Here is an 18,967-nt window from a genome sequence, read left to right as displayed (position 1 = left end):
TTCAGCTCAGTGAAGTGAGTTGATATCTTCTATATAACATTTGTTACTGAAATCTAATAGGGACAGTGTTGGCTGCTGACTAGAGCAATTGAAGGAGTACAGTTGGAGCCAGACCAGAAATGACTATGCCTTCTGCAGATGTGAGGAGTCAACATTATTCAGAAGCTTAGTCTACAGTGATTCAACTCCACAGCATTAAAAAATAATAATAGTCAATAACTATTGAGGCTGCAGGCTGCAAGCTATGATTATTTGTGATTCCACAGATACTTAATAATTCATTAAGAGGGTAAAAGGTCTCCTGAATCCAAACTGAATTATACCTTTTAACTGACTTATCAAAGGGGCAGCCAAACCTTAACATTTCATTCAACCAACAGAATATATCCTATGGTAAAATACTTACATTTAAGCAAATGCTAAATATGTAACTCGTAGGTAAATAACCGATAGCCACAAACATAAGTAATGGTTGCACAATTCTTGGAAATATATTAATGTATTTTGAATAGATTACAATTCTATATTCAATATATTAAAAATAATAGATTCAATTATTCTGACATTTCTGACCATGGGATCTTTCTGGATTTGGTACTAGAAGCAATCAGCATGAAATAAAACACAATATATTCTGCATTTCAAAAGAAAGCAGCTTCAACTAGAATACTCTGCTAAAAGTTTTAAATGGATTTCTCAGCTTTAATTTCTAATACAGTAAATACTGGTAGATACATTACACATAGTAAATCAAAACTCTTTTGGTCCTGTATCATTTTTAAGAAGGAAAACAAAATATTTGAGGACCACTGGCTTAAAAGAATGAAAAACAATTATGGTACAAGCCAATAGCAGAATTCAGAATCCTAGAAACAATTTGGAATGAGATTTGCAAGTTTAAACACCAAATAAGCAAAATGTTTTTCCTGATTGCCTTTAGAATATTCCTAGATAGGTCCTAAAGAAAATCAGATGAGAAGTAGAACCATCTTTGGAAAGCTTTTTGCTTTTTGACTGACCCTCTTTACCTCTTCTCTTTACGACCCCTGTAAAGGCAATCAGACAAGCAGCAAAAAGATTTCCAAGGACCCAGAATCTGCCATGCTGTTTGCTGCATGGATTCTGTCCTAGTCACTTTCTTTTGAGTGGAACATTTTCTTCATATCTTCAACCCAGGCATAGAAAGATTTTCTTTGCTTACTTCTCTACTTTTCAGTCTGGCAGTCACTCATCAAGATAAGTAACTTAAAGATTCTGTCACCTTCTTTCCAGGCATTCAGTAAATTTAGCAAATGAGGTGGGAAAAGGGATCAGCATTGGAAGGCAGAGGCAGAGAATTTAGTTTCCGCACCTAATTTGGTTGAGGAGAGGGAAGAAAGATCAACAGGTCTGTCTATCCCAACTTTTTTTTTTCTGTTTTCTTTATTGACAAAATTAGGTTTTGGTGGAAGGAAGGCTTAAGCAAGGAAAAGGGGGAAAGCCTCTTTTGGGATGCCTCTTCTGAAGCTGCCACCTTTGCATGCAGGTGGCTGGATTTTTCCAAAACCTAGAACAATCCAGGAGAAATTTGCAGTCTCCCAACTTCAAATATAGACACCATTTCCACAAAAACTGTTGGGAGTATTGAAACAAGGCTATATATAACCTGGCGGGAGAAGGGGTCTATCATAACTTCAAATGGCTGTTAAGCAATTGATCATATCTCAAGGACAACCTGTATTTTGCAATTCTTTTTAATTTTATTGCATTCATATGTGGTTTACTTGGATTTCAGTAAGGCATTTGAAAAAGTAGACCATAACTTGCTACTAGATAAAGTAGAAAAATGTGGGGTGCACAGCAACACCACCAGATGGATTCAAAACTGGATAACCAACCACACTCAATGTGTAGTGCTCAATGGAACTGCATCTATATGGAGGGATGTATGCAGTAGGGTACCCCAAGGCTCTGTTTAGGCCCAGTACTCTTCAACATCTTCATCAATGATTTGGAAGAGGGGATAGATGGGGAACACATCAAATTTGCAGATGACACCAAACTGGCAGGAATAGCCAACACTCCAGAAGATAGGCTCAAAATACAGAAGGACAAATTTGAACATTGAGCGCTATCTAACAAAATGAAATTCAATGGTGAAAAAAGTAAGGTTCTATATTTAGGCAAGAAAAACAAAATGCATAGGTACAGTATATGTAGTACATTGCTCAACAGTAGTAGCAGAGAAGAATCTTGGAGTCCTAGTGGACAACCATTTAAATATGAGCCAGCAGTCTGCAGCAGCTGCCAAAAGAGCCAACACAGTTCTAGGTTGCATTAACAGAAGGATAGAATCAAGATCACACAAAGTGTTGCTACCACTTTAGAATGCCTTGGTAAGGCCACACTTGGAATACTGCAATGAGTTTTGGTCACCACGATGCAAAAAGGATATTGAGACTCTAGAAAGAGTAGAGAAGAGCAACAAAGATGATTAGGGGACTGGAGGCTAAAACATATGAAGAATGGTTGCAGGAACTGGGTATGTCTAGTTAATGAAAAGAAGGACCAAGGGAGACATGATAGCAGTGTTCCAATATCTCAGGGGTTGCCACAAAGAAGAGGGAATCAACCTATTTTCCAAAGCACCTGGGGGTAGAACAGAAGCAATGGGTGGAAACTAAACAATAAATAATAATAATTTATTAGATTTCTATGCCGCGTATCTCCGAAGACAAGGACAGAAGTAACTTAGAACTAAGGAGAAATTTACTGACAGTTATAACAATTAATCAGTGGGAAAGCTTGCCTCCAGACTTTGCTCCAATGCTAGAAGTTTTTAAGATGTTGGATAACCATTTGTCTGAAGTAGTGTAGGGTTTCCTGCCTAAGGTGGGGGGGGGGGGTGTTGGGCTAGAAGAGCTTCAAGGTTCCTTCCAACTCTGTTGTTGTTATTACTATTATTATTATTATTATTATTTGCTTTTGATATGATTTATTTTGTGAGCCACTATTCATTTGGAGTTGGAATTAAAATTAAAATTAAAAAAACTATTGCTACTTTTCTTACCTTTGTCAGCAATCTTTTGTTTTGCATCTTCAATTCTTTGCAATTCTTTTTGCTTTGCTTCCAGCTGTTGCTTTTCTTCTTTTTCAGCATCATATTTAATACCTAACAGAATGGATTGCTTTAATAATTAAACACAACTAGATTCATTTAACATTTGAAATTGCAGAAATACAAAATTAAGTCCTATTTGACTTACTTAATCTCTGTATGAAAAATGCAGAGTAAACAATAAGTCATCCTCCTTCAAAACAATGTGCTAAAATGATTTTCTTCTAATATCTGTGTGTGTGTGTGTGTGTGTGTGTAATGGTATGTGGGAACTACCTTTGTTTATTTATTTATTTATTTATTAGATTTATAGGCCACCTTTTTCCTCGCAGACTCAGGGTGGAGATGGAAAAAGAGCTGCGGCTAGACAATTGGCAACTAAAATATTTCTCAACAGACAGAAGGGACAGAGGCAGCATTTCAAAAAGGACCCTCCATAGTTTTCCAGGGAATAAAAGGAGAAATACATTCAGCTTTTTAAAAAGGCTACTAATGTAACTTCATAATAAAGTTAGAGATAGTGCTTATAGTTGCAACAAATATAAACTGTTTCTTACTTGACAACCACAAATAACTTAAGATTTTAAACAATGATAAATACCAAAACCCAATTATTTCTTTTTGAGTATGTAAGTCAGACTATGGGTAATCAAACTATTGCATGATTAAAAATACAGAAGCAGAAATTACCGTATTTTTCTGATATAAGACTCACTTCCCCCCCAAAAAACTGGGTGGCAATGTCTGAACTTCTTATAAAGCGAATGTTGCCAAAACACCACCCACCAGCCGGCCCCCAACCTTCGGCTGTTTTCAGCCTCTATATTCACGTTTGTGGTCTCTGCACGCTCCATTTTAGACCCGTTTCAAACTGTAGGGATCGCCACAGCACATTAATCGCCACTTCTGCATATCAATTCCCACCGTCTAAAACCGGCCGAAAATGTGACGTGTGAAGGCCAAATACAGGGCGTGAGGAAGCTGAAAATGTGATGGGCAGAAGCCAAAAACACAATGCAAAGAGGTGGCAATGTGCTGTGGTGATCCACGCAGCCTGCAACAGTCTAAAAAGAGAATGCGGAGGTCAAAAAAGGAGTATACAGAGGCTGAAAACACGACACACGCAGGCCAAAAATGTGACTTAGTGATTGGCTGAAATGATCCCCGTAGCCAGGAATAGCTGATAGGGCGTATTCCAGGAGGCCAATCCAACCACAAATCAGCTGCTCATGCTGAATCAGGCTGTGATAACATGCTGAAGGTGACCAGGCTGTTTGCTGCAAGGACGCTAGCCAGATAAATATCGATGGATGCTGGTAGGCAGAGGCAGATCTTTTTTCTTGTTTTCTTCCAGAAAACTAATGTGCATCTTATATTCTAGAGTGTCTTTTACTCCCAAAAATATGGTATCCTGGATAAATATTAATTCCATTTCTTAATAAACTTACTAGCCGTAGGTACTATAAGCAGATAAACTTCATCTAAAACAGCTTCAACTGGCTGAGTATAAAGATTTTTCCATGGTATCTGCAAATTTAGTTGACCTAGAATAACAAAGAAATAGTCATTTTTTTAAAAAAAATAAACAATATTTTTAGTCATAACTTTTTAAAAACATTTAATATTATTACCATTTTCTACTTCAAAATATTTTCAGGAATCATATTTTACCATTACATTTAAAAAAATGTATTTTACCATTACACTTTTTTAAATGGTACAAATATTACCTAAAAGAAAAACACATTTTAGGGATGGACAAAAGATTCTATGCACTAATCATCTCATGCAGAAAGCACATTTAATTCTGAGTGGTTGTATATTTCATTGAGACACAGACCCTTAATGTTTCATCTGGAGATAAGGTTAGGTTAGGTTAGGTTTATTGGATTTATATGCCGCCCCTCTCCGCAAACTCGGGGCGGCTCACAACAATAATAAAAAACAGTACAGTACACAATACCAAATCCAATGCCCACCCATCCAGTTCCAATTTAAATTAATAATCTCATAAAAAACAGTATATATAAAAAACAGGCACACAGTCAATCAATGGTCATTCAATACTATGGTTGTTCCAAGTTGTAGAAGGAACTATAAAATGATACAGGATAGTCATTAAATGGAGGTAAGCAGGCAGGTTTGCTGGTTAGGTTTATGCAGAATTAAGAGTGTATAATGAAGGGAAAACAAATAATGGGAAGATGGGAATAATATATAGACTTGCTCTACTTTTCCACTAAACCCCTTTTGGAATTTGTGTCAGCTGAAATATAAAATATACAATGCTTTCAACCTTCTGAGACAGTTGGGCCAAGGTATTTCCAGAACAATTCAGCTGAATGTTCAAGCTACAATGTGCTTGTGGTGATTTACCTTTATCTCATTACCATTAAATGTTTTTAAAACCACAGAATTTAAATATAAATCTGAACTTTATTTTTCCCCATATGTATAAAAGCACAATATGGCACTACTTTACCCATGCTTGCAGTAATTTGCTTACAACTGGGGGGGGGGGGGGGGGAAGAGACCAGTGAGATTTTTTTTCATATATTATTATTTGTTAAGTTTGTACCCTGTCCAATTCTCAATTATTTTGGAAGTTCCCATCTAACAACTGTAAAAGGAATAAGCAATAGAGTAATAAATAATAATAAAAGAATGCAAATTGATAGGAGCAAACAAATCCCCACAACCAAAAAGGGTACTTCAATCATGCTTGCCCAAGACTTGGCAAAGAGATGGGCTTTCAAGGCCATTAGAAACATCAGAAAGTTATGAGTGAATCAAATCTTAGGGGGCACTTTATTCCATAGAGGAGGCACTCTTTCCGGGATCCAACAGATGGCACTTTTTAATTGAAGCAATCCAAAATACCCAAAATTGGCTGGGTAGATAATACTGGAGATATTGGAAATGGGTATCACTCAAGTAACGAAGTCCTATGCCAGCAATGGCTAAACTTTTTTGTTATTGTATGCAAAAAGCATGTGAACACCTGCACCCATAATGCAAGGCACGTGCAATGCCCCGTGCACCCTGCTCCTGCGCATGTGACTCCCCACCCCTGCACATGCGCACACAAAACCCCTCTCATGCTTCCCCATGCCCCATTTTGGGCCTAGTAGGCCTCCCCGAAGCCTCCTGGAAGCAAAAATGGGCCGCAGGGGAACTGTGCGGTACACACACACACACACACACACACACACAGGCACCCTGTTGTGGGTCGAGTAGGCTTCCCTGCACTTATAACCCATAATGAAATGCACGTGCGACCCCTGCACACCCCACCTACTTACACATGCATGTGTGACCCCTGCAACCCCTCCCCGCACATGCATGCACATCTTCCGCATGCGCCCTGCTCCCCATGGATGTGCAGCAGAGATCAAAAAATCAACTGGCTGGCAGGAGGCGCATGAGTTGGGGCAACAGCTCATGTGCCTGTACAGAGGGCTCTGTGGAACGCATTCCATAGGTTCACCATCACAGACCTATGCCATGTTGGGTTGTACAGATAACAACCAGCTCCTATAATGACTACTAACTAATTGAAAGCAAGAAAAAATACAACCTCGTTATTTGAATCTAAATTCAATTTAAAAAATTGATACATAAAATATAGCAGATACAGTAGTCCTCGACTTACAATAGTTCATTTAGTGACTGTTCAAAATTACCATAGCACTGAAAATAGTGACATATGACCGTTTGTCACACTTACAACTGTTGGTCATGTGATCAAAATTTAGATTCTTGGCAGCTGACTCATATTTATGATGGTTGCAGTGATCCCCTTTTGCAACCTTAAGCCAGATTCACTTAATAACCATGTTATTTGTAATGCACTGTACTGTAAAGCAGTATATACAATGGGGGGGGAAAGTATTTAGTCAGACACCAGTTGTACAAGTTCTCCCACTTAAAAAGATGAGAGCGGCCTGTAATTGACATCATAAGTAGACCTCAACCATGAGAGACAACATGAGAAAACACATCCAGAAAATCACATTGTCTGGTTTTTAACTAATTTATTTGCAAATTATGGTGGAAAATAAGTGTATTTGGTCAATAAGAAAAGTTCATCTCAATACTTTGTTATATATCCTTTGTTGGCAATGAAAGAGGTCAAACGTTTTCTGTAAGTCTTTACAAGGTTGCCACACACTGTTGCTGGTATGTTGGCCCATTCCTCCATGCAGATCTCCTCTACAGCGGTGATGTTTTCGGGCTGTCGCTGGACAACACGGACTTTCAACTCCCTCCAAAGGTTTTCTATAGGGTTGAGATCTGGAGACTGGCTAGGCCACTCCAGGACCTTGACATGCTTCTTACAAAGCCACTCCTTCATTGCCCTGACAGTGTGCTTGGGATCATTGTCATGCTGAAAGACCCAGCTACGTTTCATTTTCAGTGCCCTTGCTGATGGAAGGATGTTTACACTCAAAATCACATGATATATGGCCCCATTCATTCTTTCATGTACATGGATCAGTTGTTCTGGTCCCTTTGCAGAGAAACAGCCCCAAAGCATGATGTTGCCACCCCCATGCTTCACAGTAGGTATGGTGTTCTTTGGATGTAACTCAGCATTCTTTCTCCTCCAAACACGACGAGTTGTGTTTCTACCAAACAGTTCTACTTTGGTTTCATCTGACCATATGACATTCTCCCAATACTCTTCTGGATCATCCAAATGCTCTCTAGCAAACTTCAGATGTGTCTGGACATCTACGGGATTAAGCAGGGGGACACATCTGGCACTACAGGATCTGAGTCCCTGGCAGCGTAGTGTGTTACTGATGGTAGCCTTTGTTATGTTGGTCCCAGCTCTCTGCAAGTCATTCACTAGGTTCCCCAGTGTGGTTCTGAGATTTTTCCTCACCGTTCTTGTGATCATTTTGACTCCATGGGATGAGATTTTGCGTGGAGCTCCTGATAGAGGGAGATTATCAGTGGTCTTGTAGGTCTTTTATTTTCTAATTATTGCTCCCAGAGTTGATTTCTTCACACCAAGCTGTTTGCCTATTGCAGATTCAGTCTTCCCAGTCTGGTACAGGGCTACAATTTTGTTTCTGGTGTCCTGCGACAGCTCTTTGGTCTTTGCCATTGTGGAGTTTGGAGTGTGACAGTTTGAGGTTGTGGATAGGTGACTTTTATACTGATAACAAGTTCAAACAGGTGCCATTACTACAGGTAATGAGTGGAGGACAGGAGAGCCTCTTAAAGAAGAAGTTACAGGACTGTAAGAGCCAGAAATCTTGCTTCTTTGTAGATGACCAAATACTTATTTTCCACCATAATTTGCAAATAAATTCATTAAAAATCAGACAATGTGATTTTCTGGATGTGTTTTCTCATGTTGTCTCTCATGGCTGAGGTCTACTTATGATGTCAATTACAGGCCTCTCTCATCTTTTTAAGTGGTTCACTTAAGTGGGAGAACTTGCACAACTGGTGTCTTTCCCCCCCCCCACTGTAAGTTTAAGTGCTATTGCTATTATTAAATTAACAACTGCAGTGATTCAATTAACAATTGTGCCAAGAAAGATTGTAAAGTGAAGCAAAACTCACAACAAATGTCTCACTTAGCAACAGAAATTCTGGGCTCAATTCTGGTCATAAATCAAGGACTATCTGTATATTAAAAAGTCAGATTACTTCAACCAAGAATAAAGTAGATATTTTAATGTACTGTATTCAATACCGGTATTAATCTGCTAATTAACTAAAACGGTGAACCATAGTAGACAACAGGTTTTTAGCTAATAAATACACTATTCACTAAAATCTTAATTAAGGAACAATATAATATCCATTGGATGATAAAAGATTAAACATATAGGCCAGTAATGGTGCCACAGGTGGCACACGGAGCCATATCTGAGGTCACATGAGGCATTGCCTTTTTCATGTCCAGCACACATGCACATGCTGGCCAGCTGATTTTAGGCCTACTTTTCAGCAGTTTTCGCTCTCCCCAAGGTTCAGGAAAGCCTCCTGATTCCTGGGACGGTGAAAAATGGTCCAACTGGCCAATTGGAAGTTTGGAGCCTTCAGTGAGGCCTGTGCGAATGCACGGGGGGGGGGGGGGGGCAGCACAGAGGGTTGCATGCATGCATGGGGGGAGGGCATTGCATTATGGATGTGGGTGCATGTACCGTTTTGGCACCTGAGCAAAAAAGGTTTGCCATCTCTGATATAAACTTTTATCCATATAGAATTGCACATGAATCAAAAGCTCTCAAAAAGTTTTAACTTTTTATGGACAGATAATGATAATAGCTGCATGATGAACTAATGCATTTCTCAGAAATAAAAATCCCATGTCTTTAAAAATACAAATTTAATTAATTATTGTAAAGAGCTTGGAAATTCGACTTACCAATATGACCTGCTTTAACTTTAAAGGGGACATCAAATTGATACTGTAAAGACAAATGTTTTAATTATATTTCAATCATGAAAACATTATTATTTTAACTTTATTATTATTTCTGGGCATAGAGCCCAGAATGTGCACAAATGTTTTTAATTAATTCCTAAGACTAAAAATATGTATTTATGAAGGAATATGATGCAAAGAGCACTTGGAACTTACCAATGCATTTTCTTTTATTTCGAGATTTTGAAGTGCTACAGCGCCTATTAAGAAATTTGGAGGGAAATCATAATCAGAGAACAGCTTGATTTACAACATTTTCAATAGTCAGAAATACCTCTTATTACAATTCTAACAATTTTAATAGAGAGCTAGCAAAGAAAAAAATGCAGTACTTCAAACAAAGATCACAAATTTATGTTGTCGTATTTATGAATCAGCACACAATGCTTTGCCATTCCTCGTGATCCAAATTTCCTAACCTTGGAAAAACCCAGCGTCACAAGCCAATAAAAAGAAAGAAAAAGGAAAGAGATCAAATCTTCTTAGATCAAGACTTCAACTCCAGTATATAAACTAGAAGATACTTTGCAAGCAGCTGCAAAGTTTGGAATTCAATTAGCCTGCTGCAATTTCAGCACACACATTTACATTGCCAACTTGCTCAAACCAAACTACACATTACACAAGAGTTCCAGGAATATTATTAAACCAGTATGTATATGTGAAATAAGGTATGTGTAGTTGCATGATGCATGATAATCTTGGGGAGTGAGGCCTTACAGGATTTCTTTGAATTGAAAACTAAAACTTCCCATCCATCATTGGGCTACAGTACATATAAACTTCTTTTCTTTCTTTCTAGTGAGATTTACCATGGTATTGCTATTTACTAAAATATAACACAAAAAGGACTATAAATTCAATCTCCATTATTTTTAAAGGATACTTTGCTTTCTTTAAAAATTAATGATTAAGAATATATTTTGTTTAAAAACGCTTTTAACAATTCTGCATAGCATGCCAAAAATATTGTCAATTAAAAATACATCCTATGGATTTTTATCCTTCATAATGTAAGTAACTATAGATGTACAGTACATCTATTACTGGCATCTTCTTCGATAGTTACACATAGGATCCAGATCATTCAGATTTGGTGCAATGAATTTTCCACTGTCCTTTTATTACTAAACAATGATACCACATTTTTAAAAATTAAAATAAAGGTTAAAAGTTATAAGAATGTTTTATTAAGTGTATACATAAAATTAGAGAAAGTAACAAGACAATTTCAACAGCATTTTTTATAAACTGCTAACATGTTTTAGCAAAAAAAATAATCATGTTCTTCAGGACTGTAGTACACCTAATTCTGTTTACACTCACAGACTCAGCAAACAGTCATAGATAAATAAGCATCCAAAACCATTACCCATATAGGTGCACACATTTATATATATATTGTGTAAACTGTATTTTATATAAACTACCATCCCTATGCCACCAAAACAATGATTTTCAGTTTCATCACTGAGGAAAAGAGAATCTAAGAGCTTTCTGCTTTCCTCTAGCAAAAAAGAAGAAAATCGGTTGTTGGCTAGCCACAACAATTTTCAGTAGGATGATGGCCTGTTGCTACCCTTTAATGAAAGGTAATCTGGTACAGTTTACTGAGCAACTGACTGATAGACAGATGAGTGGAGCTGCAAGTTCCATGGAGCACTATAGTGACACCTTAGAAACATCAGGTGCATTTCTCACGCAACAAACTGTACCTTTGAAAAGAGGTAAAGAATTGCCCATGTAAAATAATTTTGTATCTACTTCTGGATAATCACAAATGCACACATAAAAACCATTCCCTGAATTCACTGAAAAATATATCCAAAGCCTGAAGACAGCAATGTCTTTAATAAAGTCAACTAAAAGTCAGAGAATGAATTATTTATCTGCTGGGCCACAGGAGTTGGCACATTATTAAAATCACAACTCGTAAGTTTTAAAATGAAGTGCAGACTTAAATTAGCTTTAGCTAGCTGTTAAGCTGGTTTCATGTTGCACTCAGATGTCAGGACAAGTCACCTTGGTTGATGTCACATTTGTAATAGTCCAGGCAGTAGAAATTATACTTTATAGTTCTCTTATCTATACAGTGATGAGTGGATATAAGAAAGAAAAATTAATACAAAAGTATTTATATGCCGCCCCGAGTCCCCAGAGAGGGGGGCAGCGTATAAATCAAATCAAATCAACAAAGAAACGTGTTGATCTTCACATAAAATAACCTGGAAAATATTTTTACATACTTATTGATCTGGTAAGCAATAGCAAGAATGTACCAGAAAGACTAGTGTGCTTTTTATCAACATTTACTAAGTGAATGATCATAAGTTGCCATATTTTTTGTAGTATAACACACACCAGAGTACAAGACACACCTTAATTTTGGGGGAGGAAAACAAGGAAAAAACAAATCTGCCTGTCTACCAGCAATTTGCTTCCCAGAAAACAGCACAGATGATATACAATGTTTGCTGTGTATTTCTGTGCATGTGTGTCTGACCCATAGAAATAGTAAATAGGATAAATGTACATTATGGCAGTATGTTAATGCCAGCAAGTTTTCGTATATGTAATCACATAATTACTCCCAATTATTTAAGTAGATCTACTCCAAAGATGATTAAGTCAGTGTTTAATTCAGCTGCCTTATCTTAATATTAAACAGGACCACTGCTACATTTCAGATTACTGTATACTTTACAGATCCAGTTAAAATTGATATTTTCTGAAAGTATAGATATTATCTATTTAAAATAAGATACACTGGGTCTCTTCAGATCAAACATTTATTTAAAAAAAACTTCTTAATTTTGCTGTCTAGAATAAAGCAGTCTTTAAAAAATCTGTCTAATAATTTGAACATTCTATAGGTATTTAGTTGACTTATCTCCTTGCAGCAAACAATAAACAGCCAGGTTCAGCACAGTCTGATTAGCACAAGAAAATAAAATCCCACCTGGTCTCTGCCTGCCAGCAATTTGCCTCAATGCAGCTTTAGATTCGTTTTCATTTTAGCATGTAGGCTTGCCTGTAGCTTCAATCAATCAATCAATCAATCAATCAATCAGCTGAGGGTCAGGAGGCATATAATTAATCAGTGGCTTGTACTAATCAGGCTCTGGGCTGCTTGCTACAAGGAGGTAAATTGCTGAGAGGCAGAGACCAAAGGGTGGAGGTGGCTGGGTGGAGCTACATTCAGTGTATAAGACCCACCCACATTTTCACCCTCTTTTGGGGGGCTAAAAAGGTGCGTTTTATATTCCAAAAATATGGTAGTTCTCACTAAAGTTTAACATTTTTTTTCTGATCCACTTAGTACAATATTATGTGCCATTTATATCGCATCTTCATAATATATGAAACTGCTTTGTTGGATATTTTCTCTCACATGAAAACCACCTACAACAAAAATGATGGAAAACATGAACAATGGAATAATTGAGGAGTGCAGTAAGAAAATCAATAAGATATTCACAGAATCAGCTATAAGGTTCTCTTAAAGGCTACATGGAAAAGACCAAGTAACATTCTTGAGGAAAAAAATAAGCATTTTCTAACAATAAAACATTATCAATCACAATGATAATCCAGAAAACATGAGCTCATCTATTATTAAGTGATGGAAAAGTTAAGTGTGGGCAAGTATTAAAATACACATATAATGAAAACATATGATGCAAAATTCTATTGCATAATCAGGTTGCGTTGTTGAAATTTATAGTGATGTATTAAACTTCTGGAGGTCCCCCTTCTCTCCAGAAGACAAGCCACAACTACTTCCTTATCCTTCCTCACTAAACAGACCACTTCCTTCTCCTTATATTGGGCATTTTGTTCCTCCACACTATAAATAGTCAATGTTGACAGATGAAAAGCAAACATAATAGTGGAAGAAATCTCTTACTCTGGGTATCTTCCACGGGGAAGACAACTGCAGAGAAAGGAGACAGTTGACATCACATACTGTAATGCTCTCTACATGGGGCTACCTTTGAAAAGTGTTCGCAAACTTCAGATCGTGCAGAATGCAGCTGCGAGAGCAATCATGGGCTTCCCAAGGCATGCCCATGTTACATCCAACACTCCGCAGTCTGCATTGGTTGCTGATCAATTTCCGGTCACAATTCAAAGTGTTGGTTATGACCTATAAAGCCCTTCGTGGCATCGGACCAGAATATCTCTGGGACCGCCTTCTGCCGCATGAATCCCAGCGACCGGTTAGGTCCCACAGAGTTGGCCTTCTCCGGGTCCCGTCGACTAAACAATGTCATTTGGCGGGACCCAGGAGAAGAGCCTTCTCTGTGGCGGCCCTGACCCTCTGGAACCAGCTCCCCCCAGATATCAGAGTTGCCCCCACTCTCCTTGCCTTTCGCAAGCTCCTTAAAACCCACCTCTGTCGTCAGGCATGGGGGAATTGAAATTTTTCCCCTTCCCCTAGGCTTATAGAATTTATACATGGTATGCTTGTTTGTATGATTGGTCTCTTAAATTGGGTTTTTTTAGATTATTTTTAAATATTAGATTTGTTACATTGTTTTCTTTATTGTTGTTAGCCGCCCCGAGTCTTCGGAGAGGGGCGGCATACAAATCTAATAAATAAAAAAATATTGCAAGAAAATTATTGTAGTGACATGAACAGTCATGTGGGATGAGGCCAATTTAGTTTCTGAGCTAGATCTTGAACCAACTGTTGCACTTACTAAACTAAGCATCTACCTGAAAATGTCATATTTAGAATGTAGGACTTTATAAATAAAAGTATAGGCTCTATCACTGATTTCACTATCTGCCACACATATACACTGAAGAAAGGGGTAAAAGGTTTATTAGACAACAGAGGCAAAACTACTAGTACCTTTCAAACTCCAAGATAAGTGCTGTATCATTTTAACTAATTTCCCTAAGTAATAATGATTATTATGTAATGCTGTTATATTTATAGTTTCATGGATTCTCTTACTGGTATTTCAACCACTTTAAATTTAAGTACCATATATCCCTGATATTTTCTGCCCTATTGCCTATAGCAGTGATTTTCAACCTTTTTTCAGCCGCGGCACATTTTTTACATTTTAAAATCCTGGGGCACACTCTCCTCTCTTTTTCCATCCCTGTCTCCCCCCCACCCTTGTGTGTGTGTTTGTATACACACTTTTGAACCATTTCCAAAAACAGGTGAGGGCTGGGGGGGTTTTCTCTCTTATACTTTGGGTGCTTTTTATCATATGCTTTAAATCAAGAGTCACTTCTCTCTCTCTTTTGTTTCTCTCTCTTTCCTCTCATTCTCTGTCTCAATCATTTTCTCATTTATCTTTTTTTCCTCCCCTTTTTGCTCATTTCTCTCTCTCTCCCTTCCTCTCCTTTTCTCTTTCTCTCTTTCTTTCTCTCTCTCTTTCTCTCTGACACTTGCTTTCTCTCTTTTCTTTCTCTCTCTTGCTTTCTCTCTCTCTCTCTCTTTCTCTCTTGCTTTCTCTTTTTCTTTCTCTCTCTCTCTCACACACACACACTATCTCTCACTGCAAAAAGTTGCGAGACCGGAACCTGAGCTTCCTTCTTCGCGGCACACCTGACCATGTCTCACGGCACACTAGTGTGCCACGGCACACTGGTTGAAAAACACTGGCCTATAGCCTGGCTCCAGAGGCTGCCATTCTACAAGGACCTACCAGTCTGTGTATGGAGATTCTCAATCACGCACATTATATTTCTCCCAAAGGTGCTTTTTCAAGAGGCAGCTTGACTTCTTCTTGTTTCTTTTTTGAAGGAGTTTCACTTCTTATTTCTTCAGCTCTTCAACCTCTTGAAAAAGCAGCTTTGGGAGTACAAGTCTTTGAAAACATGGTCTACTCCCAGGACTGGAGTTTATCTGTTCACTTTCTGCAAGGGAACGTGTTATTTACTTCTATTGCCCATAGTTGTATCTTTTTGCTTTCTTTCATTGTGTAAGTTTATTTATTCATTTTTATTTAATTAGATTTCTATGCTGCCCTTCTCAACCGACTGAGGGCAATTGCGGGTCAGTTAGGTGTCATTCAGACACCTAAAATTATGAAATAAATGAAGAGGCTAATGCATAGCAGAAAAGCAGCCAAAAGCCATAGTACTGTTGCTGCAGTACTAGGGTTCCCACACCCACCCCAAAAAACGACCTCAAACATTAAGAGCAACACGGTAGTCGGGAAATAAAAAACAGTTCTTACACCTCGTTTGACACAACTGGTTCTTTATTCTAGAGCATGTTTGGAAAAGGTCTTAACTTTTCTCCCACAGCCTTCCCTTAAAGAGGATTCACTCCCCCCACCACCACCCAAAAAAGAGAGCAAACATGAGAGAAATTAAAGCACGACACGTGACAAGAAGGCCAGGCCGCGCTGGAAGGAAAACAACTGTTAAAGCCAATTCAGCGAAACCGCCGCCCGCCGGGCCGAAGGAAGGAGAGTTTTGCACCGGTTCGCCATGTCTCTCGGGCAGGACCGCGACTCCCCTTTCCCTCAGCCACATAGAACACGCGGGGGAGCAGGCGCAGCGGGAGGCTAGCCGCCGTGCCCTGCGAAGGGGAGGAGTCCGGCCGCCGCCGCCTCCTGAAGAGAAAGTGGGGGCTTTCCGAAATAAGGGCGGCTCCAACAACCCGGCCTCTGGCTTACCTCCCCAAATGCCCAGCTTTAGCTGGGAGCTATCCAGGTTCACCACATAATCGCCCAGGAACCGGTTCAGAACGTCCACCACCACCGATTCGAAGACCATCCTCGCAAGCGGGAGGACTCAGTCGCTCGCTCTCCCTTGCGCCAGTTCTAAACGTTCGCCTGACGAGGTGTGAGAGGGGGAGAGAGAGAAAGAAAACCAAAACCCCCGCCAACCTCCGGGAAGTTCCCCCACCTCCCGCGGGCTGGTCACCCTTTCTCTCCTCCAAATAGGGTGGCGCTCGGGTTTCGGGCGTGTTCTGCCGTACTGTACTCCCGACCCGCCTAGCTTGATGCGCAGGCGCGAAAGGGAAACGTGCTGGGCCCGAAAAGCGAGAGGCCTTCTCCGAGCGCGACTTGTGGAGGTGGCGGCGGCTCAGTCTCGCCTCAGCAAGGAAGAGGCGACACCGCGCCTCCAGGGGAGGCTTGGGTCTATCTCTCTCGCCCGCGCGCGCTTTGAACGGATGGAAGGGCTGGGTGGCTGTTCTTCGCCGCGCGAGACTGGCGGTTAAAACTACTCCCCTAGCCGCGGGGTGGGAGAAGGCCGGCCGGCCGGCCGTAAACCCCCAAGACGTAGTTTTCTTCCCCGCCCTTCTCGCTGGCTTTGCCCCCCTTTCTTCTCCGCGGCCCGCTGTTGTTAAAGAATGGGCGTGTGTGGCAACGGCTTCAGGAGAGCCGAAGCTCCTGTTCCCCACCCGACGTGCGCGCATAGACACTCTCGGACGGTCTGTCATTGCTGTCAGGCTACCTCATTAAAAAAAATTTGAAGAATGTGGTTCTAAGAGGCAAAGACCGTCTACTTCGCTTGAACTGCTTTTCTTGTGTAAATAAGGATTGAACGACGTACAAAAGAGTTTGTGGGATGTAATCCTTTAATGTTGGGGCAGGGTGTGATTTTGCAGCTACCTCATAGATGGCACGGTTTTTTTCTATAGTATTAGTATAGTAATTTTTTTCTATAGTATTAGGATTTTCTTTAATCCTCTGGATTAATAATAAACTATTACAAATAACAGTATTATAAATAAAAGTATTTCTTGCCCGTGGCTGGAAATACTCCAGAAAATGTGTTTAAATTAGTAATAGCATTAGCTGGCAGGCAGATCTGCTGCAAGAGGAAATCACATTTTTTGAGAATAGTTTGTGGAATTCAGACAAATGATTCTCAAACATTGACACATTTATCAAAAGTATGTTACAGTCAGTGATGGGTTGCTGCCCCAATGGTGGGGGAACGGGACGTGGGTCCTTTTTTTTAGTAAATTTATGCACTATTTATTGCATACTTATTAGTTTTTTTATTGTCCTTCTCTAGTACCTTAGTATGATCCTTAATTATTTTAAAAATAGGAAATAATTAAATAGTATGTTTTTACCTATGAACGCTTTAATCATTTAAATCATTATCTAGAACAGAACTTTTATAGCAATTAAAGAAAACTGAGCTACTTGCCTAATCTGTTATCGTACTGAACCTTGTGGGTTCAGTGCAAACCTTAAAATATTACTGTGCTCCTCAACAAATAATGCTCTCTATCATTTGTCCTTTTTGTGGCTATTGAAACTGAAAAAGAGTCCAAGCACTATTTGAAAACATATCTTGGTAAGCCACTTCCACCCAGTCACATGATCTTTAAGCCACCACCCATCACATGATTGTCAAGCCACTCCTACCTGGTCATGGCTGGCAAGCCACTCCCACCCAGTCACATGGCCAGCAAGCCACACCCACACAATAAGCCACACACTGGTAGTAAAATTTTGACAGCCCGTCACGACTTATAGTGCAGTTTAACATCATGTTCTGACTACATCATCATGTTTCCCTTCAAAATGAATTGCCACTGCCCTGATATCATTCCCAGTAATGAGTGAAATAACTTTAATTATTAGTTGTACTAGTTTTAAAGTTGTATTTTCCTCATAAATCCATATTATTTCAACCATAGCTACAAAGTGTGTAAATAAGTATTGCTTATTATCAATCTTGCAACCTATCGAGGAGCACAAAAATGAATTTGGGAAGTGGCACATCTATCCGGTGTTGGGAGGCACTGGCATATTTCTCCAGTGTTCACAAGCTTTGTATTCCTGACAAGAGCAGAGGTCCAGCAACACTTGGTTTCTGGCTTTGTCAGGCCTAAATAACCATGAACAACACATGGACTTATTTCTGAAAAGTTTCTTTACTGTTGCTCACCTATATTGCTAGACTACAGCAGTTATTTGCAATAATTATAGATACAATCCTGGACTTATGATCCCAATTGATCCCAATATTTACTTTCCTAAGCAAGGCAGTTAAGTGAATTTTGCCCCGTGTTTATGAGCTTTCTTTTCACAGTTGTTAAGTGAATCATTGCAGTAGTTAAGTTCGTAACACAGTCGTAAAGTGAATCTGACTCCTTCATTGACTTTATTTGTCAGAAGGTTACAGAAGTGATGAACATGACCCCGGGACACTGCAACCATCATAAATATGAGTCAGTTGCCAAGTGTCTTAATTTTGATCACGTGGCCATGGAGATGCTGCAACGGTCGTAAGTGTGAAAAATGGTCATAACTCATTTCTTTCAGTGCCATTGTTACTTCATATGGTTACTAAACGAATAGTTGTAAGATGAGGATCGCCTATATTTCACAAATTGCTAGGGAAGATACAAACTTACTTTCTTCCTGCCTACATTCCAAGCTCTGCTATCTCTTTACCCTCTGAAAAGCCTCTCCTTCCTGCCTCTC

The 18,967-nt window shown here is 39.3% G+C and overlaps 1 protein-coding gene across 2 annotated transcripts in view; it reads right to left on the bottom strand.

The window, feature by feature from the left end:
* VPS13A (vacuolar protein sorting 13 homolog A) overlaps nucleotides 1-16,515 on the bottom strand; it is a 134,636-nt gene extending 118,121 nt beyond the window's left edge. For both annotated transcript variants that reach the window (XM_070742706.1, XM_070742707.1), the window contains exons 1-5: nucleotides 16,193-16,515; nucleotides 9,702-9,745; nucleotides 9,486-9,528; nucleotides 4,546-4,641; nucleotides 3,050-3,151 (exon numbers count right to left, since the gene is read on the bottom strand). In XM_070742706.1, coding sequence (XP_070598807.1) covers nucleotides 3,050-3,151; nucleotides 4,546-4,641; nucleotides 9,486-9,528; nucleotides 9,702-9,745; nucleotides 16,193-16,292 — 385 coding nt within the window. In that variant the 5' untranslated portion in view covers nucleotides 16,293-16,515. The remainder of the gene's footprint in view (nucleotides 1-3,049; nucleotides 3,152-4,545; nucleotides 4,642-9,485; nucleotides 9,529-9,701; nucleotides 9,746-16,192) is intronic.
* Between the last annotated feature and the right edge of the window lie 2,452 nt (nucleotides 16,516-18,967).

This window comes from Erythrolamprus reginae, chromosome 2 (assembly GCF_031021105.1).
Source record: "Erythrolamprus reginae isolate rEryReg1 chromosome 2, rEryReg1.hap1, whole genome shotgun sequence".
Taxonomy (NCBI): Eukaryota; Metazoa; Chordata; class Lepidosauria; order Squamata; family Dipsadidae; genus Erythrolamprus; species Erythrolamprus reginae.
This window is presented reverse-complemented; position numbering and strand designations above follow the sequence as displayed.